Below are 27,689 nucleotides of genomic sequence, written 5' to 3' on the forward strand. Positions count from 1 at the left end.
AATGGCCACCTCTCCCAAGCTTGTATATTATACAACCCCCCTTTTGAGTCTGTCTTTATCAGAAACCAAGTTTAGGTACTGAATCAATATTGATCGATTTTTCTCTCTCATTTTGGCTTAGCTTCAGATGATGAATTTGAGAATCTTAGAATTAAAGGCCCTAATGCTGTACAGCTGGTGAAGACAACTCCTTTGAAGCCCTCACCTCTGCCTGTCATTCCTGATACAATCAAGGAAGTGATCTACGATATGCTGAATGCTCTGGCTGCATACCATGCTCCAGAGGAAGGTATGTGGGTAGTCTACCTCAGGAGGCTGGGCACTGGAGGATACATTACTTTGCCTGGGTCATTTCAACCAACTTGAGGCTTAGTGACCACTCACTATGTGCTCACACTCTGGGGATGTGAATAAGATATAGTGCATGTCTCTGAAGAAGCTAATAGTCATACAGTATGATAGACGCCAGGGTAGTGGTGAGTCCTGACCTGGTGAGGGTGAGACAGGTAGGAAAGTATCTTAGAATAAGTGATTTCTTAAATGTGTCTTAAATGATAAGGATGAGGAGATTGCCCAAGTTCTGTTGTATGAGTACATTCCATACAGAAGGAGAAATGAACAAAGATTTAAAAGGAGATAATAGCATCGTGTGACCAAATTGAAAATAAAATATCAGGAAGTCTTTAATGTGTTTATACTCAGCAGCAGAACATCTTTATTGCCCAAAGAGCTGGGAACAATATTAGAAGGTATGGCTGGGCTTCCTGTTTTTTGAGACCACCATCCCAAACCACCTTTATTCCTAGTTAGGGTGCTGCTTGTAAGCACCAGGAAAGTGAAGATTGAATTGTTTGGAACCCTAGATTACGTTCCAGTCAGGTCTATTTGGATTTTATTTAGGATATACTTCTTTGATAGGTCCACAGAATTACCAGAAATTGATGAATACTGCCTTTAATAAGTAAAGAATGTCTGAGTCTTTAGTGGTTTTCATCCATAGAGTTCCTTGCTCCTCGTCCATCACAGAATCTTTACCCCATCTCATATCCCCTCCTCCCCAAAATAGTTTAGCAATACAGATGCCCCTCAACTTAGGATGGAGTTATGTCCAAATAAAGTCATAAGTCAAAAATGTCCTAAGTCGAAATGGATGTTTTGTAGACATGATGGGATGTGAAAACACAATTATCAGAAAAACACTGGCAACACAGTATCAGTTGTTTACCCTCGTGATCACGTGGCTATCTCCACATCCTTATCATTTAAGACTGGGAGACACGGTTTGCTGCCACTCCTCAGCATTGCACAAGAGTATCGTACTGCATATCACTAGCCCAGGAAAAGATCAAAACTCAAAATTCCAAGTATGGTTTCTACTCAGTGTGTATTGCTTTTGCACCATGGTAAAGTCGAAGCATCGTAAGTTGACTGTCTATTTAGCTGTAGTAGCAACCATTTATTGACCTCCCACCTGCACGAGCCATAGTACCAGGTATGTTCATTTAAGCTTAGTAGTGACAGCTGAGGAAAGTGAGTCTGGGTAAATTGCCTGTGCTCACAAGGCTAGTTAGTGTTAGAATGAGGCTATCAACCATGCTCTCTTGGTTGTACTACATTACTCCTCTTTCTTCAGAGGAAACCCAGTAATGTCACTATGTAAACAGTTGTTGCCACTTGAAGTAAAATCAACCAAGCCTACCAGATAGGTATTACCATTGCACAATTATGGAAGGGTTTTGTTTTTGTTGTTTGTTTCTGTTTTTCTAGCAGACAAATCTGATCCTAAACCTGCGGGTATGACCCAAGAGGTTGGCCAGCTCCTGCAAGACATGGGTGATGATGTATACCAGCAGTATCGGTCACTTACTCGTCAGAGCAGTGACTTTGATCCACAGTCAGGTTTTTCCATTAATGTAAGTTGATCCCAACAGCTATGTTTTGCCTTTCTAGTGCCTGTGTGTTCTCAGTGTTTAGTATTATGCCAGGGGAATTTCAAGATATTGATTTTAATTTATCTGTAAATTATCTGTTGCCTAAAAATGAGGATAAAATTGGGGTGTCCCTAGGATTTTTTTTCCTCTCTTTGAGTTGGAAATGTTTCCTTAATTCATTTTTCTTTCTCGTTTCCCCCTTTCACTTCCCCCCATTTTCCTAGTCAATTTGTTTATATTATATTATTAGCCTCCCACAGATTATAGTATAGAGGGGGAAGGTGGTTAAAAGGTCAGCCAAAGAGAATCTGTAGCATTCCTAGCCAGTACCCTGGGAAGGAGTCCTGCCATTTGGGGAACAACGGTCTGAAATTTGTAATAGCTTAGGTAGTTTTCTTCTTCCACAGAGTCAGGTCTTTGCTGCAGATGGTACCTCCACTGAGACTTCCACATCTGGGACGACCCAAGGAGAGGGTAATGGTGTGCTTTTTTTTCCCCCTCTCTTGTTCTTATTTCTTGGAAAGACAACTTGAAGAAACTGGGTGTCCTGAGCAGGGAGTAGAAGAATACAGGTGTAATTGTCATGTTTAATTGTCTAAGTGAACTTTCTCAGGGGTGAGCTCAGTGTTTTGTAAGTAAAGGGTCTCTATATGCTAAAGTGAATGGAACTGTAACTTAACTAACCTAGTATTGATTGCTATGTTAACATCATTTAGTAGTATTCTTTAAACCACCCATATTTCTTTTGGTGCCTTCCATAGGATGGCTTATAGAGCTTAAGTGCCATCGACACTATTATCGCTATATGCTTTTTGTGGTGGATTCCTGCCTTCTAGCAGTGTCAGCAGAGACCATTGGCTTGAATTAGAGAAATATGTGGAAGCAAATCTAATAAGACCTTTCAAGAGCTGCTGCTTCTTGGATAGGAGATTTCAAAATCTAATTTAGGAGACATTTTGCTTAGTATCATACTAGTCTGTGGAGATAAATCAAAAAGGTTAATAACTAGCAAAATATTGGTTGACTCATTTTAGTAGACTTACTGCCCGTATGTAGTATATAGGGTGATGGCAGTATCATCAGTGCCCCCTATGCCACACTATATTAGACACCAAAATGAATCAGATTTCTTCCCTACACTTAAAGAACTTTGTGTAGTGAGGAAACTTTTAATAGTTATAATGCAAGATAATTGGCAGAATGAAAGCATGCTTGGATAAAGTATAGTGGGCACATAATATAATGCAGGCATACCTTATTTTATTGTACTTTGCAGATAGTGTGGTTTTTACAAATTGAAGATGTGTAGCAAAAAGATTATGATCATAGTATTTTTTTTTTAACAATAAAGAATTTTTAATTAAGGTATGTACTTTTTGGGGGGTATCTGACCGGTAAGTATGTACGTTTTTAAGACTAATGCTATTGCATACTTAATTGACTACAGTCTAGTGTAAACAACTTTTATATGTACCGGGAAACCAAAAAATTTGTGTCACTCACGTTATTGTGATACTTGCTTTATTGTAGCAGTCTGTAGCCAAACCTGCAGTATTTCCAAGGTATGCCTGTGGTGTCTCAGTATGTCTAAATGAGACTGGAAAGCATTTATAGAGGAGGTCAGCATTTGAGCTGAACTAGACAGAGTGTGCCAGGCAGACATGGATAAGAAGAGGTAAGAGAGGATGCAAGGGACATTTGGAGAACTATTTCTAGAGCATAAAATTATGTATAAGAGAAGAGAGATGGGTGAACAGTTGGGCAAAGCCTCCCTGCTGTACTGTATCCACATACTACGTTAGGGACCCGGCTATCCTGGTTCTCTGTCCTTCCACTGCAGTGTGACAAGAGCCTCTAGTTCGTACAAGTGGCCTAAAGTGAAGAAGAAGTAATATTCTTTCCACCGAAGTATTGATTTCTCCATTATTCCAGTGTGGAACTGAACTAGTGTTCATCTTTTTCTCAGCAGCTTCAACTCCGGAGGAGTCTCGAGATGGGAAGAAAGATAAAGAAGGGGACCGGGCCTCTGAGGAAGGCAAGCAGAAAAGCAAGGGCAGTAAACCTTTAATGCCTACCTCCACTATCCTTCGTCTTCTGGCAGAGTTGGTGAGGTCCTATGTTGGTATTGCTACCCTGATTGCCAACTACAGCTATACTGTGGGCCAGTCTGAACTGATCAAAGAGGTAATATTCAATTTCTTCTTAAGATGGTATTACTTCCATCATTAGGATACCTACTATGTGTCTGATGCTTTGCTGGAAACTCATGCTTGCTAAGTTCTAAACTAAACAAGAGAGGCAGAAGCCTTTTAAGACATTCAAGAGCTAGGCCTTTTTCCCATGATGTGGAGCCATCAGGCTCACTGCAGGGTGTGAGTTGATGAGATTTGTTCTATCCCTCGGCCTGCACTGTGGAGATTGCAAAGGGCAAGACTGGAGTCAGAGAGACCAGTTAGGAATCCGGTTTAGTAAACTAGAGTAATACATGATCTCGGTGAAGTTGGGAGAAAATGGGTGAGTTGAAGAGATGTTAAGGTAGAAATGGACAAGGATTGGATTTGGAGGATGAAGGAGGAAACCAAGGACTCAAGAATGTTTCTTGGTTTGTGTTTTGGGGTGGGCATCTAACAAGAACATAGAAAGGGAAAAGACTTAAGGACAAAATGTGGAATTTGAGAGGTATCTGTGGGGCATCTAAGTAAAGGTGTATAAAGGACAGTTGAATAAACATAATAAAGAAGAATATAGGTGTTTATCTTCCAGATGTACTCGTGTGAAGACACCAGATGTGGTAGCAGTATTGGTAATAAAAAAATATAGGAAAAGCCTAGATGTCCATCAATACAGCTATGGAAAAGAATGAAGTCCATGTTTTGTATATCCTAATGTATAATTACCTTCAGGTTAGATTTTTCAAGTAAGTGGGCACTTTGAGAAACCGTATCAAGTACCTGTATATGTAAAATGTTGCCCAGGGTGGGTTTTTTTCATAAGGAGGGCCTTGTTTCACAGGACATGTCATAACTTCATGGCTGGTAAGCAGCAAAGGGTCTGAGAGTGAGCAGGGGCACTAGTGTTGCAGACAGAGTCTGAAAGCAGCTGCCATTTTTAAAGCATTTTTACTTTAACCCAAGTTTTAAATACATGCAAAAATACACAAATCCTAAGTGAGTCAATTAGGGTAACCGCCACCCAAGTTAAATAAAACATTACAAACTCCCCAGAAATGCCCCCCTCATGCCTTCATACACCTCCCTTACCCCCTTTACCACCCATAAGGTAAACAATCTTGAGTTCTCTTGCTATAAATTGGTTTTGTACTTTATATAAATGGAATCTTATAGTATGTGCTCTTGTATTTGACTTCTCTTGCAGAATTTCTTTTTTGTCTGCAGTTGTAGTTTATTTTCATTGCTGTATAGGATTCCATTGGGTGAATGTACTATAATCTTTTTATTTATTCTACTGTTGGTAAACAGTTGGATAGTTTTCCATGTGGAGCTATCACAAATAGTGCTGCTGTGATCATTCTTATACGTGTCCTGGTGAACATATATAAGCACTTCCGTTGGGTGGTATATGCCTAGGAATAGAATTGCTGAACTCTAGAGTAAGCATTTGTTCAACTTTAGCAGATGGTGCCTAAAGTTTTCCACAGTGGTTGTGTCATTTTATATTATTACCAGCAGCCTATGGGAGTTCTGATTGTTTCACCTCCTTGCCAACACTTGGTATTTTTCATTTCACCCATTCTAGTGGGTTTGTAGTGGTATTGCATTATGGTTAAAATTTGTGTTTTCCTATTGACCATCATTCCATGTCTTTATTGACCATTTGGATATTCTCTTTTGGGAAGTGTCTGTTCAAGTCTTTATTCTTGTTTACTTACTATTGAGTTCTTTATATAGTCTGGATATAACTCTTTTGTGGCATATATGTATTAAATATGTATATTAGGCTTTATTTCACTCATTTATACCAGTTGTATTCATAATTTATAATAGCATTACTTATGGAATGAGACATTTAATTACAAACTTATTAAGTGTCTGCCTAATATGCATTCAGTGACCTACTGGTACTGGGTACTGATAGGTGCTTTACAAATACTATTGATAATCCTCACCTCCACAGTGCAAGGTTGTTGGTATTGCTCTCTTTAATAGAGGAAAGAATGTTTAGAGAGGTAGGTAGCTTGCCCAAGGTCACACTGAAGAGTAGCAGAGCTAAAATTGGAACCCAAGTCCAAGTCCTTTCTGCTAGGTTGCACCACTTTCCCAAATTGCAAAGCTTTTTTTCCAGTTTTTACTAGCAGTGTTGCATGATGTTATTTATCCTTTTATTCAGAAAACAGTTTTAACTTTGTACTGTATTCACTACTGGGAAATTAATTTTTATTTATAATAGTTTTATCTTAACAAGGTCACTTCATCCAATTTCCTAGACTCTAGAATTCTTCAATGCATTTTCTTTATCGAGGTAAAAGTCACATAAAATTCACCATTTTAAAGTGTGCAATTGAGTGGCATTTAGTATGTTCACTGTGTTGTCCAAACATCCATGATCTCCATCTAGTTTCAGAACGTTCAGTGCATTTTCATCCAAAATCTGCTTGAATGACAGAAGAATTTCTTTCTAAAATAAGGAATTACAGTTAGAGAAAAAGAAGAGTGATTTAATTTCCTTCCCGTTATTGGGCCTTTTTTTTGCTATTTTAAGTAACCCTGCGTTAAATGTTTTTGCGTATTCATATCTGTGACTGTGCTATCTCATTCAGCTCTTGCCAGTTTCTAGCACAGGGTCCCAGGCACATTGTAGGTATCAGTAAATATTACAGTTTAATTGAATTCTGAAGTGACTATAGTACTCATTTAGAAATCAAGATTCAAATTCTCAACCCTTGACTAAATTTTTTGTGCAAGCTACTTTTCTTTGGGCCTCAGATTATTCATCTATCAGATACGGAATACTGAGCTTGTCCTAATCTATTTTATAGGTTTGCTGTGAATGGCTACATTAAATGTCACACGTAAAAATGTTTTAAGAAATACCAAGTGACATCTACATGATGTGTAAACTGCATAAGTGGGAAATGAATGGGTTTGGAAGCTTTCTAAAATCTGGGTTCACTACGTACTTAACTTGTACCTTTGAAACTCGGTTTCCTCATCTGTAAAGTGGACCTGATAATCACTCACTGGGTGACTTCCAGGAAAAACTGTGTGTGCATCTTGTTGCTGTGTAAATCATGTGGTTTAATTGTGCTTGTAAGTAAATGTCATGATTAATGCCTTTTCAGGACTGCAGTGTGCTAGCTTTTGTTCTGGACCACCTCCTCCCACATACCCAGAATGCAGAAGACAAGGACACACCTGCCCTGGCCCGCCTATTCCTAGCAAGCCTGGCTGCTGCAGGGAGTGGCACAGATGCCCAGGTGGCCCTAGTGAATGAAGTAAAAGCGGCCCTGGGACGGGCACTGGCTATGGCTGAGAGTACAGAGAAACATGCCAGGTAAAACCCATGTCTGACCTAGTCCTGATAACCAAGAGCATCCCCTTACTCCCTTCTTGGTCCATGAGGTTTCTTGCACTTGAACAAGAATTATGATCATACTGGTATCATACACTCTGGTCCTCTCAAATAGTTGGTGTTTCAAAATTCCTAGAGCACTGATTACATTTGGAGAAAGTGGGTAAACAACTTAGAGAAAACAAAGGAATGTTTTCATTGTAGTTCTAGGGTCTTCAAGCAAGAAGTTGAACTGGTTATTCAGTCAGGTTTTTAAAATTATGTTTATAGCAAACAAAGAATGCTGTCACCCACTGAGTTCTCTCACCTGTTTAGATGTTACTTCCAGAAGTAAACACAAGAGCATGGAAAAATTATCTGAAGTGAGTTAGTGAAGATATGGCCTAAGATTGAGCAGTATTCACATGATAGAGGTGTCAAACTTCTCTTCCAGGCTTCAGGCAGTGATGTGTATCATCAGTACTATCATGGAGTCCTGCCCCTCCACCTCCAGCTTCTACAGCAGTGCCGCAGCCAAGACCCAGCATAATGGCATGAACAACATCATTCGACTCTTCTTGAAGAAGGGGCTGGTTAATGACCTGGCCAGAGTGCCTCACAGCCTAGACCTGTCCAGGTAAAATCATGGTGCAGCCCCAGGCTTTTGCTCTCTCTTCATTCATGCTGCTTCCTTCTCCATTTGCATGGTATGTCATGTATCCTCACCAGATGAGTGGTGAGAAGGCAGTTGGTGTGGTGGGAAAACTTTGAGTATAGATGGGAGACCTGAATTCTTGCTATTGTGGCTTTTAGCAAGGCACTTGCCTTTCTTTAGGCCTTGGTTATCTCATTTGCTGCAAACTCAAGAGTTGGACTATACTAGTGATTTTTTTTTTGCAAGCTTCCCCTCATTTTAATTAAAAATAACCTTTTATTATAAGAAGATTATGTGTGTATAATATCTCTCAGTGTTTTCTTTTTTGCATACTTTTTTTATGCTATTGTGTAACCACCACTGGCAGTGTGTGTGTGTGGGCGGGGGGGGTTGTTTTTGTTTTCAGTTGCTGGTCTCCACCTTTCCATGTAAATAAATTTTCATCCTATCTGATGCCCAAATCCATATTCAGAAATTTTTGTCCAAGCCAGAATCTGGTTAAGAACTTGCATTGTATCTGGTTATGTCCTCTGAGTCTTATTCTAACACAGTTCGTAATTAATTGTTTTAATCTTTATCTTATTGCTATTGATCATGATGCTAACTTGTTGAAGTGACTAGGCCTGCTGCCCTACAAAAGGTTTTGCCTTCTAGATATGGTCCAGTTGCTTCCCTGCAGTATAGTTTAACTTGTTTCCTTACTCCCTGCTATTTTCTATAAAACTTCTAGCTAGATCTAGATGCTTGTTGGAACAGTTGGAACATTTCTGGCTAGAATGTGTGTCTTAGGTGATGGTGATGTACATCTCATATTGTGTCATGGGAAGATATATCCCTTTGAATGTGCCATTAGTAATCATGTTAAGATTATTAATTAATCTAATTGGATTAGAGTGATAATTGTCATTATACTGTTTTATTTTCCCCCTTCTTACTAGAAAGTAATATGTGTTGTTACTTTGGCATTGTACAAATATCTAGTTCCCTGTCAACCATATACCTAATTAATAAATAGTCTTAACATTAGCAGGTAATCTTTGCCTGAGTCAGTTTCTTGGGGGTTATAAATGACATCTTTTGGATTTCTCATTCCTTCTATATTATTAGCTGGTATTTTTCTGTGAAATAGCCCCAGGGAGAAAGTCTGGTTACCCTGAAATAACTTCTACTTCTCAGGAAGAATAAAAACTTAATTTTTTCTCTTTAGTTACCAGTTTTTAGCATCAAGTCAAAAATATGTTTAATCACTACCTCAGACTCATGAATTTCTATCCATTTTTAAAACCAAAGATTGAATTGTTTGGATCACTGCACTCATCATTCTTTTTCCTGCACAAATTATTATACCTTTAGCCTGTGGGGCCCCTTCAAAGCAACTTTGTCCGTTGATACAAACCCATTGTTTTTTGGGGTTTTTTTTAATGCTTAAAAATTTCAAAGTCACAGTAGTATAATGAACACATATGTCTTACTTAGATTAACTAGTGGTTAACATTTTGCTCTATTTGCATTACTTTCTCTCTTCCTGTCTGATAGCTGAATTTTTTGAAATTAGTTGTAAACAACACGATACTTAAACTTTGAATACTTCAGCATATGTCTCCTAAGAATGATCATTCCTTTACATAGCTGGAATTCCATTATCATAAAATTTACTATTAATATAATAATACTCAATATATATTTCATATTTAAGTACCCCCAGTTATTCCAATTATGTCTTCATAGCCTGAAGGGAGAGTGTTATGACATTTGACTGTTTTGAAGAATCCAGGCCAGATGTCTTACAGAATATCCCACAGTCTACATTTGTGTAATTGCTCCCTAACAATTAGATTTCATGTTAAACATTTTTGGCAAAAATACTACATAGGTGATATTTGCCTTTCTTACATCACATCAAGAGACACATAATGTCACTTTTCCCCATTATTAGTGATGCTAAATTTGATCACATAGTTGGGGTGGTGTCTTTTAGATCTCCACTTTGTAATTAAATTATCTGTGAGGTAGGCTGGCTGATTGGCTCAGTTAGTTAGAGGGCAGCCTTATAACACCAAGGTCAAGGGTTCATATCCCCTTACTGGCCAGCCACCCCCCCCCCCCCCCAAAAAAAAAAGTTATCTGTGAGGTAATACTCTGAGATCACGTGAGTATTTTGTGTCCTGAAGATTTTTAACTCAGTAGTCTTTTGCTTTCATTGATGATCCTTGCCCAGATCACTTACGTTGCTGGTTGCACAGTGATGATTTTCTGATTTCCTTGTTCTTGTTTATTAGCTGGCATTCTTCTATAATGAAGAACTCCCTTTCCCCACTTTTGTATCCTTGTAGATGCAGATTCTTTTTATATCTGACATATTACAGTCCATTACCATCATTATTCTTTTTGATACTCAAATTGGGCCTGTGGTAATGATCCCATTAATTTTTGAAAGCCTTCCGGCAGAAGGAGATACACCAGGCTCACCTGTACCTTCTATGCCCTATTTCTGGGATCAGTAGCTGTTCTGATGAGCTTTGGTTCCTTTTAATGTGGGGTGGTATCAGAGATCACTCTCTGGGTGCTAGGGGGCAAAAGCAGACCCACTCTGGTTTTAGTGGGAGCCTGTCTGGTCTCATGTGCTTCATTACACTTAGAAATCACACCACACCTCCAACTGTAGTTCTCGTGGCACTTTTACCGAACCCTAGGAAGCCCTACAGAGTATAGTTTGAAATTCACAGGACTTAAAATTTTATCATGTTCCTCTGAGCTCTTAAGATACGAGGACTTAATGCTGCTGTTTTACACAGCCTGAGTGTGTCTGAGAAGTGGCTTGCTACTTGCATGAGATCATCCAGGATATGTTCTGGCTTCCAGTCAAGAATTTGTTCCTCACATGCTTATTACCCAAGCCCCATGAAATATGGGATTGATTTAACCCTTGCTTTTGAGGTGGGTTCTTTGAAGATCTTTAAGTCAATTTTTTTTTTGTTCTAAGTAATTAGAATGTTAGTTCTGCAACCTTGTGTCTCTCTCTTCTTAGCTTCTGTTGTAAGAACCTTAGTGGCGCTTAGATGATAGACACCTGGTATTTCTGTGCTCAGTCCATCTCTTTATCTTCCTTTATCTTAGTCCCAACATGGCCAATACAGTCAATGCTGCTTTGAAGCCTTTGGAAACACTTTCCCGGATCGTGAACCAGCCCAGTAGCCTTTTTGGCAGCAAGAGTGCTTCTAGCAAGAACAAGTCTGAGCAGGATGCCCAGGGAGCCTCTCAGGACTCCAATAGCAACCAGCAGGACCCAGGTGGGAAATCAGAGCCAATGGACTGGAGAGCTGGAGGGGTGGGAGTAGTTGCTTTATGGGCATGGGATCACACCTGTTCTGGTTTGGTATTGTTTCCCTGGGAACTTGCTGGCCTTCCAGAGATCTGTCATAGTGGTGTGGGAATCTGCCCCACAAAGAATTCCTTCAAATTGCAGCCTTGTTTGGCTATCCTCACACGTAGCCTTGTCTTTTCCTTTGTCGCCCATTCGTTTATTCTCTGAGAACTTGTAAACTTGCCCAAGGAAGGGACTTTATTGTCTTTGCGCCTGTCTCATGGTGCCCAGCACATAGGCACCCTTTGATTATTTTGCTGGTTGGTTGATTGTTTCAGGCGAGCCTGGGGAAGCAGAAGTGCAGGAGGAGGATCATGATGTCACTCAGACAGAGGTGGCAGATGGGGATATCATGGATGGGGAGGCTGAAACCGACTCAGTGGTGATTGCTGGGCAGCCTGAGGTGCTCAGTTCACAAGAGATGCAGGTAGGGAGGCAGATCACCCAGCATTCCCCTGTTGCGGCACTGAACCAAAACCCCCAGGTGGTGTGGGTGGGTGAGTACTTCAGGTCCTTGCCACAATGCTGTTTGCTTTGCAGAGGAGCACAGATGATATGCTTAGTAGATGTTCAGTAAATGTGTTTGAATTGTATTAGAGGAGGGGTGGGGTCAGGGCCAAGGCCAGGATGCCACTTACTCTGAAATGGTACAGATCCCAACCAGAAAACGTAGGCACAGGTGAAATATTGAAATAGAAAGCTAACCTGAGACCTTTGGGTCCAGGGTCTTCGATTTATTTGGCTCTGGTCATTAATGGAAACTCCACAGCACCACCTTATGCCTATGGCATCAGCTATCACTGGGGCATTAATGGCAGTCTTCTGAAGACCCTGAAGAAAGAAAGCATTGTAATTTCTGGAGCTGGTAGCAATGGGTAAAAAATTGGGCCCTATGGTCCTAAGCTACTGGCTCTAAGGAGATCTGCATGTATTCCTGGACAGTACAAAGACTAACCTAGAATCAGATAACTGGGATGGACCCGTTTGAAGGACAGTCTGAGTGTGGATTGGCAGCACGTGGTAGTTTCTGCGCTATTAGCACCAAGTGTGTGGTTTTTATATAACATCTTCTGTCACACATTATCCTAGAAATGTATGCTCCCTTGCTGGCTTTTTTTAGGGTTTCAGAGCTAGCATAATTATAGACTTGTGTGTATCCATGTATATGTTCTATTTCTCTCCAGGTTGAGAATGAGCTGGAGGACCTGATAGATGAGTTGCTTGAGAGGGATGGCGGATCTGGGAACAGTACAATTATAGGTGAGAGCCCCAGAACTGAGTATAGCCTCTTCCTTTGCCTCAGTCTCTCTTGGGAGGACCCTTTTTCTCATCATCTGCTTGCTCAGCTCTGCCTAAGGGCTCATAGCCAGCCTAGATTGCTGCTTGTCTTGATGTTGATGGTCTTACAGATATAAAATAAAATTTGCAAGCTGTCTACAGGCCTGTGGCAGGTCTGAAGTGTTGCCTGTGTGGGGGAGGTGGTGGGGGTGACCATCAGTATAGATGATACATCAAAAGAGTGTTTATTCATAGAGGCCTAGAGGAGGTTGTAGGGTGAGAAAGTGCTTTCCTTCCAGTTCTTCACCGAAGTCCAGGGGCTTTCCGCCTCTGAGTCTCAGTAGTGTAAAAAGAGTGATCATTCTCTAAAGGTGGCCCTGTTTAAATCTCAGAGAGAAAACAGCAGAGGTACCCTACTGTCACCTGGCTCTGAGGGTGTATGTTACTTGTTTTTATTTTATTGATCATGGAAATCAAAGGATAAATATTTGGAAGTAGACATATTCTTAAATTTTACAAAGCTAATTCACACCCAGTATCCTCTCTGGTTTCACAATTAGTGGGATTGGCAGGGCATATGTGAGCATCCCATTTTACAGATGAAGAAACTGAGACTCAAGACAGGTAAAGTGACTGGCCAAGCTCACCTAGCTAGTTGAGAGCGAAGAATCCAGGTCTTCTCCCTCATCCAAAAAAAAAAAAAAAAAAAAGTGGCTATCTGCTAGGTGTATATAGCTATTTTAGGTGCACCCAACCTGGAAAGGGAAGTCCTCTGTTCAGTGAAGGCTCTGCTCTGTAACCTTCAGTGAGCAGAAGTGGAGAGGATGAATCACAAGAGGACGTGCTGATGGATGAAGCTCCTTCCAACCTCAACCAAGCTTCCACTTTGCAGGCCAACCGAGAAGGTGAGAGTGTCGAGGCCAGAAAGGTCTCCCTTCTTGCCCTGCACATCTGACAGACACTATACTAGGGTTTTCCTGGAGGCAGCTGCCCACGTGTGCAGAATAAGGAAGCATCTGTCTGCATGCGCTGACATACACCATTCACTTTATCCTCAGCCAGTTTTTCAAATAACATGTTACTACTGCTTGCCCAAAGTTTGTCACTTCTTTCTTGGTTCGCTTTCTTCTCACCCATCTGCTATCATCGCTCCAGATCCCCTCTTATAACAGGATGCAGTCAGTAGCAAAGCAGGGCTGGAAAGGCAAGGGGGCACCAGCAGATTTGGTCAAGTCCTAGACCATGGCTCCTCAAGCACCCCTGTAGCCAGCCTCCACATTCAGCCACCCTGCTCAGCGTATTGATGCATTTATTGGCACTCTCAGGAAATTGGGGCTGGCTCAGTAAGTCTATACATCACCCCAGATATGATTCTTCCTCTCCTAGAGTCAGATACCCCATCGCCTTCCCACTCAATCTGCTGGCTTTCACAGTAGCCTGTTTTCTAGCTACTCAGTATAGTCCTCCAATGTGCTCCCTTTGTTTTAGATTCCATGAATATCCTGGACCCTGAGGATGAGGAGGAGCACACTCAGGAAGAGGACAGCAGTGGCAGTAACGAGGATGAGGATGATAGTCAGGATGAAGAGGAGGAGGAGGAGGAAGATGAGGAAGATGATCAGGTGAGGGGGGACTGTGTTTGGGTTGGTTCAGATGACCTCTTTCATGGGAACACAGAGCTGCAGAAAACCAACAGTCTGTGTTGCTAGCCTCAGCGCCTCCCTCCCTCATGTGCACATGTGGCCATGACACCAAGCTTCAGAAAACCCTTACCTCCAGCAATTCTCCATCTCCTATTTTCCCTTAAGGAGGATGATGAAGGTGAAGAGGGAGATGAAGACGATGACGACGATGGCTCTGAGATGGAATTGGATGAGGATTACCCTGATATGAACGCTTCTCCCTTGGTCCGATTTGAGCGCTTTGACCGGGAGGATGATCTCATCATTGAGTTTGACAACATGTTCTCCAGTGCTAGTAAGATACAAGGGCTCAGTTGGGTTTTATCTCTTGATTCTTATACCCTTCTGTAGGGTAAACCAAGCAGTGAACCAAAGCAGCTATCGATCTGATAGAATAGCACTTCTTTTCCTGTGCTGAATTTCTGGGGCAAGGGATATCTGAATCCGTCTCTCTCAGTAGTGTATATGTAGAGGAAGGAATAGCAAGAGGCTACTTTTGTTCTCTCCACCTCAGTAAGCAGGCAGCCGTTTTAGAGCCTGGACAACTTGATGATTTGCTTGACTTAAAAAAATATGAGATCAGGGCTGACTGCATCAAGCACCCATGTGCACACTACAGTGACAGGGCAATCAATAATCCTTATGTCTGTAACACTGGATCTTAAGGGTTTGGATGGACACCTTTGAGCTTGGCATTGGGGAGTGGATTTGAACATATTCACTCTCTTCATCAAGGATGCATCTTTTCGGGAGAGAGAGTGAATCTCTTCCTTCCTCCCCCATCAACGACAAAGTTCCCTTTCAGCATCAAATTAGAGAGTGGAATTCTTAGACTCAAGCTGTCTTGATAGGGCAGGTCTTGACCTCAAATCACGAGGATGATATAGCAGAAAACACTGAACTGTTCTGGTCTGTTGTCTTGGCCAAATAATCTCTTACCTCTTTGAGCCTCAGTTTGTCACCTGTAAACGAAAAGTTTGAAAAGAAAAAAAAAATGGGTTGAATTAGGTCATTTTCAAGATACCTTCTCTTCTGTGATTCTCTTTGCATTTTTGTGATTTTCATCAGTCCTCCTTATAGTTGAGCCTCTGTCCATTCAGCAAATAGAAAAATTGTTTGAGGAGTGCCTACTGTGTCCTAGGTACTGGGGATATAGCAGTAAAGAAGAAAATAGTCCTTGTCTCTCACAGGAGCTTATGGTCTACAGGAATTATGAATAAGCAGACATTACAATATAGTATGGTAAGAAAATACTGAGGGAAAGGTTATCGAAGTCAGGTTTCACAAAGGAAGTGACATCTTAGGCCAAAATCAAAAGAGCGGGTGAGGAAGGGAGAGAAGAGTCTTCAAGGTGGAGGGAACAGCATGTGTCTGAGGGACCTAGAAGCATTACTGTGGCTATAATGTGGAGAATGGATTGAGAGAAGGTACTATTTAGGAGGCTGTTGCAGTACGTAGATGAGAGATGATGGCATAAGCTACGGTAGTGTCAGTGGTTGTAGATTAGGTGTGGGAATGAGGGAGAAAGGACAAAGCTCAGGTTTCCGTGTGAGGAAGTAAGGCCCAGGAGACATGGTTCTGCTTGAACAACCATGGAAGAAATTTCTTTCTGGCACTGACCCCTTTTCATATTGTCCTTGCAGCAGACATCCCCCCATCCCCAGGAAATATCCCTACCACCCACCCACTGATGGTACGCCATGCAGACCACAGTTCCCTGACGCTGGGCAGTGGCTCCTCCACAACTCGTCTCACCCAGGGCATCGGGCGTAGTCAGAGGACCCTCAGGCAGCTGACAGCCAATACAGGCCACACCATTCATGTTCACTACCCTGGGAATCGCCAGCCCAACCCTCCTCTTATTCTCCAGAGGTGAGTTACAAAGATCTACTGGGTTCACCAGAGCTCTTAACTGAGCTTTGTCATTGTCTTGACCTTGGGATAAACAGTACATCACTTAATGCTCTTGTCATACACATGCAAATAAGGTATTCGTTCCATTTCTTTGTGGGTTAAGTGTACAGCCTTTTGGAAAATACCAATTTGCAAGACATGTTCTTTTACTTAATAATTTGGATTCAGCAATTATTAAGCATCTCACATGCCAACCATTTTAACACTTTAGATATAGACCAGACAAAAACCTTGCCCTCCAGCTTAGAGTTTAGTGGGAGAAACAATATAAAGAATGAAAAAAAGGTATATAAGAGGGTCGGCCTGTGGCTCACTTGGGAGTGTGTGGTGCTGATAACACCAAGGCCACGGGTTCGGATCTCTATATAGGGATGGCCGGTTAGCTCACTTGGGAGAGTGTGGTGCTGACAACACCAAGTCAAGGGTTAAGATCCCTTTACCAGTCATCTTTTTTAAAAAAAAAAAAGAAAGAAAGAAAGGTATATAAGTATTGTAACGGTCGATGTGCAGACTACAAGGAGGGTGCAGCAGAGGCATTATACCCAAACACAGTGCCAAGCACATGGAAGCTTATCAGTGACACTTACTCTGTGCAGGAACTATGGAATACCATGCAAACTCAGCCCAAATAAAGTTCTCATCCTGGTGAGGTAGAGACTTATGTGCAGTATGATAGGGTCTAGAATTGTGTTAAGCATTTAATAGAAGGTATAGAAAGAGGATCTCACACTAACAGGTTACAGGGCACCTATGGATTCACAGTGACCATGGTACCCCACCATCATCCTACAGGTTGCTTGGTCCCTCAGCTGCTGCTGACATCCTTCAGCTGAGCAGCAGCCTTCCTCTACAAAGCCGGGGCAGGGCCCGCCTCCTAGTGGGCAACGATGACGTCCACATCATCGCCAGGTCTGATGATGAACTGCTAGATGACTTTTTCCATGACCAGAGCACAGCTACCAGCCAAGCAGGCAAGTTTGTGAGGTGAAAAGGAGGGTAGGGCTCTTAAATTCTACTTTTTCCCTACTGGGGAAAAGCAGAACAGTGTCTGCCCTGGAGAACCCTTTTTATAGGAGCCAGAACCATTCAGTGACTTAAGAGACAACAAAGTTTTTGTTGCCCTTGGCTATGTATCTGTTATATGCCAAACCTTGTGATAGACCTTGGGTTCTATTAGGGAAATACTGCAATTTTTGGATCAGTCAGTGCTTGACAAGGCCAAGAATCTCACTCCCCTTTGTTCCCCTACAGGAACCCTGTCCAGCATCCCAACAGCCCTGACCCGCTGGACGGAGGAATGCAAGGTGCTTGATGCTGAGAGCATGCACGACTGTGTTTCAGGTATGTGGCAGCTTGTTTATCAAGGTGGCAGTGAGCCTTCCAGGGCTACGTGTATGTGGAGAGTTGTTCCCTTGGTTCTTTCTGGCCACAAGCTCTGCTTCTCAGCTTCTTCCCCACTCCACCAGAGCAGCCTCTGATCTTTACGTCTTTGATTCAGTGGTTAAGGTGCCGATTGTCAACCACCTGGAATTCCTGAGGGATGAGGAGCTAGAAGAAAGGCGGGAGAAACGCAGGAAACAACTGGCTGAAGAAGAAACAAAGATAACTGACAAAGGCAAAGAAGATAAGGAGAACAGGGATCAGAGTGCACAGGTGATTCCCAAGAGCTAGAAGGATTCATCTTTGTCTATTTCTGCCTTAACTTTCATATGGTTTTGACATGGATGTGGTACCAAGACTCACTGAAGAATCCTAGGACATTCACATTGAACCTGGGAAGTTATTTATTCCAAATTCATCATACACTCACTTGGATTTTAGGGGAAATAATTCAAACCCAGAGGGAAAATTATTTCTTCAGTGTCTCACTTAGCAGTCACACTACATTGTCTCTACCTTCAAGGACTGCATCTAGACAAGGGGAATGACCTTGGCTAAGCCCATGCTCTTGGTTGTTCAATTCCATTTCTCTTGATGGACTGCCAGTATGGGGAACCTTACCAATATGTCCCCACTCTGTTGTTTGAATAAGCTTGGCTTAGGTGTCAGGTCAGAGAAAATGTTTGTAGCCTGAACCCCATTACCACATGCCATTTTCTAGGGCTCAAATTTATGAGACCTCTAACATGATTTCGGTTTAGAAAGAAGTGGCCTACTTTTTTCTGAAACTTCTGGGAACTCAAGACAGTGTAGCTTTAAAAATACAAGTAAGAGCTAATAGAGGCCTGGCTGGTTAGCTCAGTTGTTTAGAGTGCAGCCTTATAACACCAAGGTCATGGGTTTGGAACCCCTTACCAGCCAGCAGCCAAAAAAAAAAAAAGCTGATAAAGATACAAAGAAATTAAAAGACTTGAGTGAAAGACTTTAGTATACCCCACCCAGCAATTAGGATATCAGATTAAAAATAAAGGTATTGAAGTGTTTGCTTATCAACAAGCTTATCTAACAAATGTCTTTATGTGGAATTTACCTAATAAACCCAGTAACGGTCATTTCAAACACATGAAAAAAGATGGGAAATGAGTGAATCTAGCATATGACTGAAAAAGATAGAGTGGACAAAATAAGCCCAAGGAAGGGAAATATATGTATAGAGATAAAACTAAGAAATTCTTGCTAGTCTCATGATCGTGTTCAACCCTAAGGTGGTTTTTACTAACATTTCCTCACTGTTCAGTTGGCCCCCTTAGGCAGTTTCCCCCTCACCCCCAAGCCATTCTTGAACATGAGTATGCATAGAGAAATTGGATATATATTTGCACACTTAAATGATCAACGTCTTGGTTACATGGCCGAATTATTTTCTGTATTTCTCACTGAACTCCTAGATGGTCTAGGTGAGGGGTGGTGACTATTATAGTTGACCTTTGTGTTGTGTGCTTGCCAAGTCCCACGTTGGTTTGTCCCTTCTCTTTGCAGTATACGGCATCTAAGACAAATGACTCCACTGAACAGAACCTCTCAGGTAACTCTCCCTCCTTTCCCCCCCTGCTTCTTGCTGATTGATCTATTGGTTTTTTTCTCCTGACCCTCTCGAGTAGCTGGCCTACCTGGTCTGAAGATGGACGCTTGTGCTCTGTGGGATGAGGTAGTAGATTGTATAGTTTTAGGGTCATACCCCATCTTGGAGATAACTATACAGTCTACTGTCTTTCCCACGGTGGTACACTTCCCCTCCAATTGGCTCTATTCAGGTTCTTGTTCTGTTTATACTGTGCTTCATTCTGCCATGTGTAGTGAGGTCATGTGTTCTGTTCCTTTCCTGAGTGCAGCTCTGTTCTATGAAACTGAGCATATACATCTTTGAGGTGATCGACCCTTTGGTGACCACCTGATGACAGTGATGCTCAAATACCAGTCCTCGGTGGAAATGAACAAAATCAGGGAGGTTTAATGGGTTTTTCATAAAGCTGAATTTATTCCATTTAAAGGGATGTTTTTTATATTTAGAGATTATGTCCTTCCTAGTTCTTTGGTATCAGAATATTAAATGATGTTTGATGGGATGTTTTTCCCTTACATAGCTAAACTAAAAATTGGTAACCCATGTATTAGTCTCTTTTTTTGTGTTGTTCTCTTTTTTTTGTTGTTGTTTTTCTAAATTTTATTAGTCCATGGAATCTAAAGGTCTAGGAACATTGTCTTGAGCAGATCTGCTTTTGGGGAAGGTAGTTCTGTGGACTAAATGCTATGACTACGATATGCTTTCTATTCCTTCTTTTAATCTTAACAGTGGTCAGTAGCCATTTTGTGATTCTGACAACTGGTCCATGTGGTATCATGTCTCCCCCACCCCTATTTCCTCAGAACTTTCTTCTGCTTCCCTACACCTTCTGTCTCCTTTGGCACTTGAGTTGGGAAATGATTGTACCAAAGCCTACACAATATTTTTAAAGCAATGAAGGATGGTAGGTGTCCTGGTGCCCTAAATCTAGCAAAAGGTCTTTGAAAGGGCCTGCCACCAGGTAAAATGACTTTCTGCCTGCTGCCCTTAGTAGAGGATCCTGCTCATGCTGGGGTGAGGTAGTAAGTTGTATTGTTGTGGGGTAGGGATTTTAGGCCCCAATTAGAAGATAACTATACAACTTACTACTTTCCCTGGTGTGTGGCATATGCACACTTAGTCTTGGCAGTGTTGCCTCCATCAGGCAAAGCTGTAGATATTCCTTGGATAATCAGAACTGGAAGAAAAGGGAGGTGGAAGGGGACAGGCAATATCTAGGGTGAGGCAGATATCATTATAAAGTGACTTGTCCTTCATTGATTAGAGTATGTAATTGATTATTTTACTTTTGGGCATGAACTCAAAATGGTTGCTATTCTTCAACTGTATAATTACTTCATATACTCAGTAATAGGACAAGAATGTGAAGAAGGGAATGGAAAATGTATGTGAAGGATTTTGTGGGAAATTCTGATCAATTTTGGCTCCAAATAGATGAAATGGGAGGATCAGTAGGCTTTTAGTAGATTTTGATAGATTTTCTTTGTACCTACAGAGACATTTAGCTTCACCCTATGTGGCCTGAAATCTTCCCCTTCCACCTGGGGCACAGAAAGGATTTTATTCTTAGGATCAGATCTCCAGTTCTTGGGATAGCCCTTATACTGGGTATACCAGACCAGCTAAGAGCTGTTCCTTGGAGCAGTTGGTTGTGGGAGTGAGTCCTGCATCACTAGTTGGGTGGGATACTTGTGAAACAACATGTGCTGATTGGGGTGGCTCCCCTGGTCATTGGCTGATTGTCCCTTAACCCCCATTATCATTCTTTCCGAGAAAGATGGGACTCCTATGCCTGACAGCTACCCAACAACCCTATCTTCAACTGATGCAGCTACATCTGAGTCCAAGGAGACCCTTGGCACTTTGCAGCCCTCACAACAGCAGCCAACACTCCCACCCCCACCAGCCTTGGGAGAGGCTCCTCAGGAGCTGCAGTCCCCAGCTGGAGAAGGAGGGAGCTCTACACAACTATTGATGCCTGTGGAGCCAGAGGAATTGGGTCCCCCTAGGCCTAGTGGAGAAGCAGAGACAACTCAGATGGAGTTATCTCCAGCTCCCACTATAAGTGAGTAGAATTTCAACTTTTGCAGGGGATGGACAGGAGAGAAGAATGGATGTCTTTGTAGCTTCTCTTTGCTCTCTTGCTCGAGAGAAATAGTAGGAGTCCTTAAGTAGTAGGATCTCAGCTTGCACATTAGCTCTCTTAGGTGAAGTTGAGGTTTCTCCTCTCTGTCCTGAAGTGATTATGGTTGAGTGTCTAATGACACTGATGATGATACTGACCATTTATTGAGGCAGTTACTCTATTCCTGAGCTATCATGCCAGGCTTATTATTTAAGTTCCTTAGAAACAACTCCCCAAAGTAGATGGTGTTATTGCCACAAATAAACTGAAGCTCAGAAGTGAAATAATTAGCCCAAGGTCACTCAGTAAGCGGTTGAGCTTGGATTAAAATCCAGACCTAATTCTAAAGCTTACTCTTCTTCAACAGTTCCAGGGATGGCAAGCATATGACCCCACATACCCAGCTCTCCCATCCTCCTCCTAGACACCATTTATCTCATGCCACTATCTCCCATTGATTTAAAATGGGGCCTCAAAATTCTCAGCACAGTATTCCAGCAGGGTAAATTGAAACTTGCTTATTATCATCCCTGCTCTATACCATGCTTCCTGTGATGTGCTCTGGAGAGACCTTAAGGTGTTAAGGTTTTTATCTTTCAAGGAACCTTGTTTATTTAGATAACCAGAACCAACAATATCCATGTACAAGTGGTGCCTGCAGGAAGTCCAAAAGTGACAGGATCCCACACTTGGGGTGCCTAGCGAAGATGTTTCACAGGCATGCCTAGAACACAGTAAATTTTCAACAAATGATAGAAAGGGCTTGAACTGAGCCTTTATTAAGCATGGGGCGGGGAAGATGTGAAGAGTCTGAGTTGACTGTCCCTAAGAAAGCAGCCCTACCAAAGACTTTATCATGTTGCTCCGATTCCAGGTAGAGATCTAACATCTCCCTGTGACTTCCTCCTAGCCTCTCTTTCCCCAGAGAGAGCTGAAGATTCTGATGCACTGACAGCTGTCAGCAGCCAACTGGAAGGATCTCCTATGGACACCAGCAGCCTGGCTTCCTGTACCCTAGAAGAGGCTGTAGGTGACACCTCAGCAGCTGGCAGTTCTGAGCAGCCCACAGCAGGCAGCTCCACTCCTGGGGATGCCGCACCAGTTGTGGCCGAAGTGCAAGGCAGGGGTGATGGGTCAGGGGAAACTGCCCAGCCACCTGAGGATAGGTAAGCATCGTGTGGGCAAGAGGAGGGTGGGATGTGTTGGAGGGCATTTCAAGCCACATTCATACTGTTAACTAATAGACATGCTTATTACACTGAGGCGACCAACCTGGTTTCTGTGAGAAAGGGGTATCATAAGAGTGTTTTATAAATGGGAAGACACAATACAGAGAACAACCTGAGAATGATTTCCCTCAGCTCTCCCCCTGCATCCTCTGAGAGTTCTTCCACCAGAGATTCTGCCGTGGCCATTTCTGGAGCAGATTCCCGAGGAATCCTAGAAGAGCCACTGCCTTCAACAAGTAGTGAAGAAGAAGATCCTCTTGCAGGTGAGCTCCATGTATGTTCAGGCCACCCTGGGGTTGTTATGGCTTCTAGTAGCCCTTGGCCTGGAGATACCCACCAGTCACACAGTTTTATCCAAATAAAAATGGCTTATACATGGGAGAAGGACTGGCAGTAAGGGGATGCTGATGTGGCATAATGAAATGAGCCGAGGCTTGGAGTCAGACTGATCTTAGCTCACTCACATATCCCCACTCTGCCACTTCCTGCCTTTACAACCTGGAGCCATTACTTCATTTCTCTAATCCTCATGGATACTGAGAGGGTGATAATATCTACATAGTGGGGTCTTTGTGAAGGTTAAGTGACAGTGTACACAAAGAACCTGGCACATAACAGGAGCTATTCTGAGCCTAGGGAAGGTAGGTGGGTCTTCTCTGTGTATCCCATGTCCTTTGCAAGCAGTGAAGACCTAACAAAGCTGGCTTCCCTCAAGCAGTGACATAGGGTTTTTTTCTGCAAGTACATCTTGGGTATCAGTAGAGGTGTGAGTCCCTTCACGTCTTGCATCTCCCATCAGGTATCAGTCTCCCTGAAGGTGTGGACCCCTCTTTTCTGGCTGCTCTGCCTGATGACATCCGTCGGGAAGTCCTACAGAACCAGCTGGGCATCCGTCCACCAACCCGGACCACCCCCTCCACAAATAGCTCCACTCCTGCAGTGGTGGGGAATCCTGGTGTGACAGAAGTGAGCCCCGAGTTCCTGGCCGCCCTGCCTCCAGCCATTCAGGAGGAAGTATGTGAGCGGGAAGATGATGGGGCCAGGTGCCTGGCAGGAGATATACCCCCATTGACTTCCTCTGCCCCATAGGTGCTGGCACAGCAGAGAGCTGAGCAGCAGCGACGGGAACTGGCACAGAATGCCAGCTCAGACACCCCCATGGACCCTGTGACCTTCATCCAGACTCTTCCCTCAGACCTGCGTCGTAGTGTCCTAGAGGACATGGAAGACAGCGTGTTGGCTGTGATGCCACCTGATATTGCAGCCGAAGCTCAAGCCCTGAGACGAGAACAGGAAGCTCGGCAGCGACAGCTCATGCATGAGCGTCTGTTTGGGCACAGCAGCACCTCAGCACTCTCTGCTATTCTCCGAAGCCCAGGTACAGAGGGAGGCAGGTGGAAGGGCTGGCTCTGGAATGTCTAGCTTTGGCTAGATTAGGCTCTGTTTGTTCCCCTTTGTTTTACTTGGACCCACCTTACCACCCCTCCCCAATCTTAATTTCCTTTTTCTTGCCATCCAGCTTTCACCAGTCGCCTGAGTGGCAACCGTGGGGTCCAGTACACTCGCCTTGCTGTGCAGAGAGGTGGCACCTTCCAGATGGGGGGTAGCAGTAGCCATAACAGGTACTTTTGTCTTTTTTCATCTTACCATAACCTCTCAAGTCTGTTAGTCCAATTTTCTTAATTTTATAGATGGAGACATCAAAATCTTGAGAGGCAGACTGGATGACCTCTCTAGGCTATTTCCTTGAATGAGTGGGAGAGCCAGATCTTTGGACTCCCCTTTCTGAAAGCCACATCTTTTGGGTTAGTCTAGCTACCAAAGACCATAATTACACAGGCAGGCTGGCAGCAGTTGTTAGCTATGGCTTTAACAAGAAGGAAAGCTACCTGCCTCCTAGGCAGATAAGAAAACAATGAACCACTTGCCTTGAGATTGTAGTATCTAGGCTGGGGAAGTAGAGAGTAGTTTGTTATTAACCAGGCTGATGCAGAGTGGGCCCAACATGCCAAAATGTGAAGGGGGTGATCAGTTCCTATAAGGCAGGCAACACCCTCATAGTCTGGAGAAAACAGAACAAGCATTGTCTCCGAGACTAGGTACAGTCAGATTTTACCAATCAATGGATGATACAGACCTGGGCTGGAATCTCTGCTTTCTTCTCAGTTGTGTGATTTAGGGCAAGTCATTTGACCTGTTTGAACCTCTTGTTCATCATCTCAAAAAATGAGTAATTCTCTAGGCTGTGCATTAGCCTGGTAAGGCAGATGTTGTAGATATTGTAAAGTGCTTAGTACATAGTAGACACTCAAGAGGCCAGCTGTTATTACTATGAAGATCCCTTGGACTGGACAGCCTCCCTTCTTGAGCCTCCTTGGAGGTATCCAGCTAATTCTCCCTCCCTGAGGTTATGCCTAATCCCAGAGCTGTAGCTGAAGTGTTAATCTAGAAACCATACTCTATTTCCAGGCCTTCTGGCAGTAACGTGGATACTCTACTCCGCCTCCGAGGGCGGCTTCTTCTAGACCATGAAGCCTTGTCTTGTCTCTTGGTCCTACTTTTCGTGGATGAGCCAAAGCTCAATACTAGCCGTCTACACCGAGTACTGAGAAATCTCTGCTACCATGCCCAGACCCGCCACTGGGTCATCCGCAGCCTGTTGTCCATCTTGCAGCGTAGCAGTGAGAGTGAACTATGTATTGAAACACCCAAGCTCACCACAAGTGAGGAAAAGGGCAAAAAATCAAGCAAGAGCTGTGGGTCAAGCAGCCATGAGAACCGCCCCCTGGACCTGCTCCACAAGATGGAGTCTAAGAGCTCAAACCAGCTGTCCTGGCTCTCAGTATCCATGGATGCGGCCCTCGGCTGCAGGACTAATATTTTCCAGATACAGCGTTCAGGGGGGCGCAAACATACAGAGAAGCATGCAAGCAGTGGCTCCACCGTCCACATCCACCCCCAGGCTGCTCCTGTTGTCTGCAGACATGTTCTGGACACACTCATTCAATTGGCCAAGGTGAGGAGTTTGAAGGAACCCAGCTCCTAGGCATGGAGGAGGGTTGGCAGCAACAGCCTAGGTGAAATCTGAATGCTAAGGAGGCTAGCACATCTTTCTCTTTGCTCTTATTTTATGTATTGAGCCCTGTATGTTTTGGGGAAATTGTGCAATCAATAGCTTTGAAGGTTTTTAATCTTTACTCTTTACAATTTTTATGCATTATCTTCATTCAGGCATCAAAACAGCTGTCTGTGATCTATATAATTCCCGTTTTACAGATGAAGCTGGGTTCAGAACATTAGTGGCTTTGTCATGTGACTAGGAAGTGATGGTGATGGACCTGGAACTTAGTTCTGATCCAGTTAGTGTTCTCTCAATAATAAGCATTGCTACCGTGTATTGACAGCCTGCCTTGTGCTTGGCACTGCACAAAACACATTCTCTTGTTTAATCTCAACAATTTTGCAAGGCAGTGTACTTGTTCTCTCCATTTTGTAAATGCAAAGAGTGAAAAGTTTCAGAAAAGTTTGCTAATCAGTCTGTCTTGCTACAAAGCCCTTGTTCCTTTCTCTAGGTTGCTTCACCATCTGTTGGATAAAATTCCTATGTCACATCTCCCTCATGTTACCAAAGCTGTTCAAAGGAGAGTAGAGTCTGGGAACCAGTTATTATTCTCTATAAGGAAGGCTTATTTTCTACGGAGACCCCCCCCACCCCCCAGACCAAGCCTATCTTTTTTTTTTCCCTGGCAGGTGTTTCCTAGCCACTTCACACAGCAGCGGACCAAAGAAACAAACTGTGAGAGTGATCGGGAGAGGGGCAGTAAGCAGGCCTGCAGCCCATGCTCCTCACAGACTACCAGCAGTGGCATTTGCACAGACTTCTGGGACTTATTGGTAAAACTGGACAACATGAATGTCAGCCGGAAAGGCAAGAACTCCGTGAAGTCAGTGCCAGTGAGCACTGGTGGTGAGGGGGAAACCTCCCCATACAGCCTCGAGGCCTCCCCACTGGGGCAGCTCATGAACATGTTGTCACATCCGGTCATCCGCCGGAGCTCTCTCTTAACCGAGAAACTTCTCAGACTCCTTTCTCTCATCTCAATTGCTCTCCCAGAAAATAAAGTGTCAGAAGCACAAGCTAATTCTAGCAGCGGTGCTTCCTCCACTACTGTTGCCACCTCCACCACATCTACCACCACTACCACTGTCGCCGCCACGCCCACACCCCCTGCTGCAACCACCCCTGTCACTTCTGCTCCAGCCCTGGTTGCTGCCACAGCTATTTCCACCATTGCCGTAGCTGCTTCGACCACAGTGACTACCCCCACGACTGCTACCACTACTGTTTCAAGTAAGTGTGGGTATAGACTGGGAGCTGTGGGGTGTGTACTATAGCACCCACCTCCCATTCAGGTAATCCTCCTTAAGTGATAGCGATCAGCTTTGTTTGTATTTTTGAGAACAGAATGTGTTCATTCTCACCCTCCTCTGCCCCCAGTTCTCTCTGTCTTCCCCTCCTCTCTCTCCCTCTCTGTCTCCCTCTCTCACATACAGACACTCCCGTGAAGACCAGCAGGCATTCACTGAATGTGGCTTCCCTAGGCTAGGCACCAGAAGGACAAGAGAAAGTCGTTCCTCTTCTTCAGGGAACTCCCAGCCTTTCCTGCCTGGTTGGAGGAGCCAGTTCTCATAGGAAATAGTTCAAGAGCAGGCAGAATTCAGTGTGAATCAGGGTAGCCAGACCATCCCAGGAAATGAAGGGAATGAGCTGCAAATTAGTAAGAATTATCTGAAGTAGTCAGTTTTAAAGAATAAAGGGTGCTATGATGGTAGGGGACCAGTTGGGAGAAATGTCTAGGGTTCTTTGTCACCTTGGAAGGTATAGTCATAAGAGTCCTTAACATCCCAAGTCATTTATATTCTGCTTTGGTGGGTAGATTTCCATTTTTACTACTTTACCATTTTGAATCCTTGGACAGTTCAGTGATTCCTTGGTTTT

At 43.2% G+C, this 27,689-nt stretch overlaps 1 protein-coding gene across 10 annotated transcripts in view; it reads left to right on the forward strand.

The window, feature by feature from the left end:
* Positions 1 to 27,689, forward strand: part of HUWE1 (HECT, UBA and WWE domain containing E3 ubiquitin protein ligase 1) — a 149,369-nt gene that overhangs the window by 109,481 nt on the left and 12,199 nt on the right. For 5 of the 10 annotated variants that reach the window (XM_063083921.1, XM_063083931.1, XM_063083923.1 and 2 more), the window contains 25 exons: positions 122 to 289; positions 1,768 to 1,913; positions 2,339 to 2,405; positions 3,898 to 4,115; positions 7,231 to 7,442; positions 7,894 to 8,076; positions 11,212 to 11,384; positions 11,737 to 11,885; positions 12,643 to 12,718; positions 13,543 to 13,641; positions 14,225 to 14,358; positions 14,545 to 14,713; positions 16,062 to 16,290; positions 17,125 to 17,303; positions 17,584 to 17,673; positions 17,831 to 17,985; positions 19,252 to 19,297; positions 21,114 to 21,401; positions 22,336 to 22,627; positions 22,823 to 22,953; positions 23,490 to 23,704; positions 23,780 to 24,068; positions 24,210 to 24,312; positions 25,160 to 25,706; positions 26,441 to 27,041. In XM_063083921.1, the coding sequence (XP_062939991.1) occupies positions 122 to 289; positions 1,768 to 1,913; positions 2,339 to 2,405; positions 3,898 to 4,115; positions 7,231 to 7,442; positions 7,894 to 8,076; positions 11,212 to 11,384; positions 11,737 to 11,885; positions 12,643 to 12,718; positions 13,543 to 13,641; positions 14,225 to 14,358; positions 14,545 to 14,713; positions 16,062 to 16,290; positions 17,125 to 17,303; positions 17,584 to 17,673; positions 17,831 to 17,985; positions 19,252 to 19,297; positions 21,114 to 21,401; positions 22,336 to 22,627; positions 22,823 to 22,953; positions 23,490 to 23,704; positions 23,780 to 24,068; positions 24,210 to 24,312; positions 25,160 to 25,706; positions 26,441 to 27,041 (4,959 nt within the window). The remainder of the gene's footprint in view (positions 1 to 121; positions 290 to 1,767; positions 1,914 to 2,338; positions 2,406 to 3,897; positions 4,116 to 7,230; positions 7,443 to 7,893; positions 8,077 to 11,211; positions 11,385 to 11,736; positions 11,886 to 12,642; positions 12,719 to 13,542; positions 13,642 to 14,224; positions 14,359 to 14,544; positions 14,714 to 16,061; positions 16,291 to 17,124; positions 17,304 to 17,583; positions 17,674 to 17,830; positions 17,986 to 19,251; positions 19,298 to 21,113; positions 21,402 to 22,335; positions 22,628 to 22,822; positions 22,954 to 23,489; positions 23,705 to 23,779; positions 24,069 to 24,209; positions 24,313 to 25,159; positions 25,707 to 26,440; positions 27,042 to 27,689) is intronic. The other 5 variants (XM_063083928.1, XM_063083925.1, XM_063083929.1 and 2 more) reach the window with 5 other exon arrangements.

The sequence above is a fragment of the Cynocephalus volans genome, chromosome X, assembly GCF_027409185.1.
Source record: "Cynocephalus volans isolate mCynVol1 chromosome X, mCynVol1.pri, whole genome shotgun sequence".
In the NCBI taxonomy this organism is placed as follows: Eukaryota; Metazoa; Chordata; class Mammalia; order Dermoptera; family Cynocephalidae; genus Cynocephalus; species Cynocephalus volans.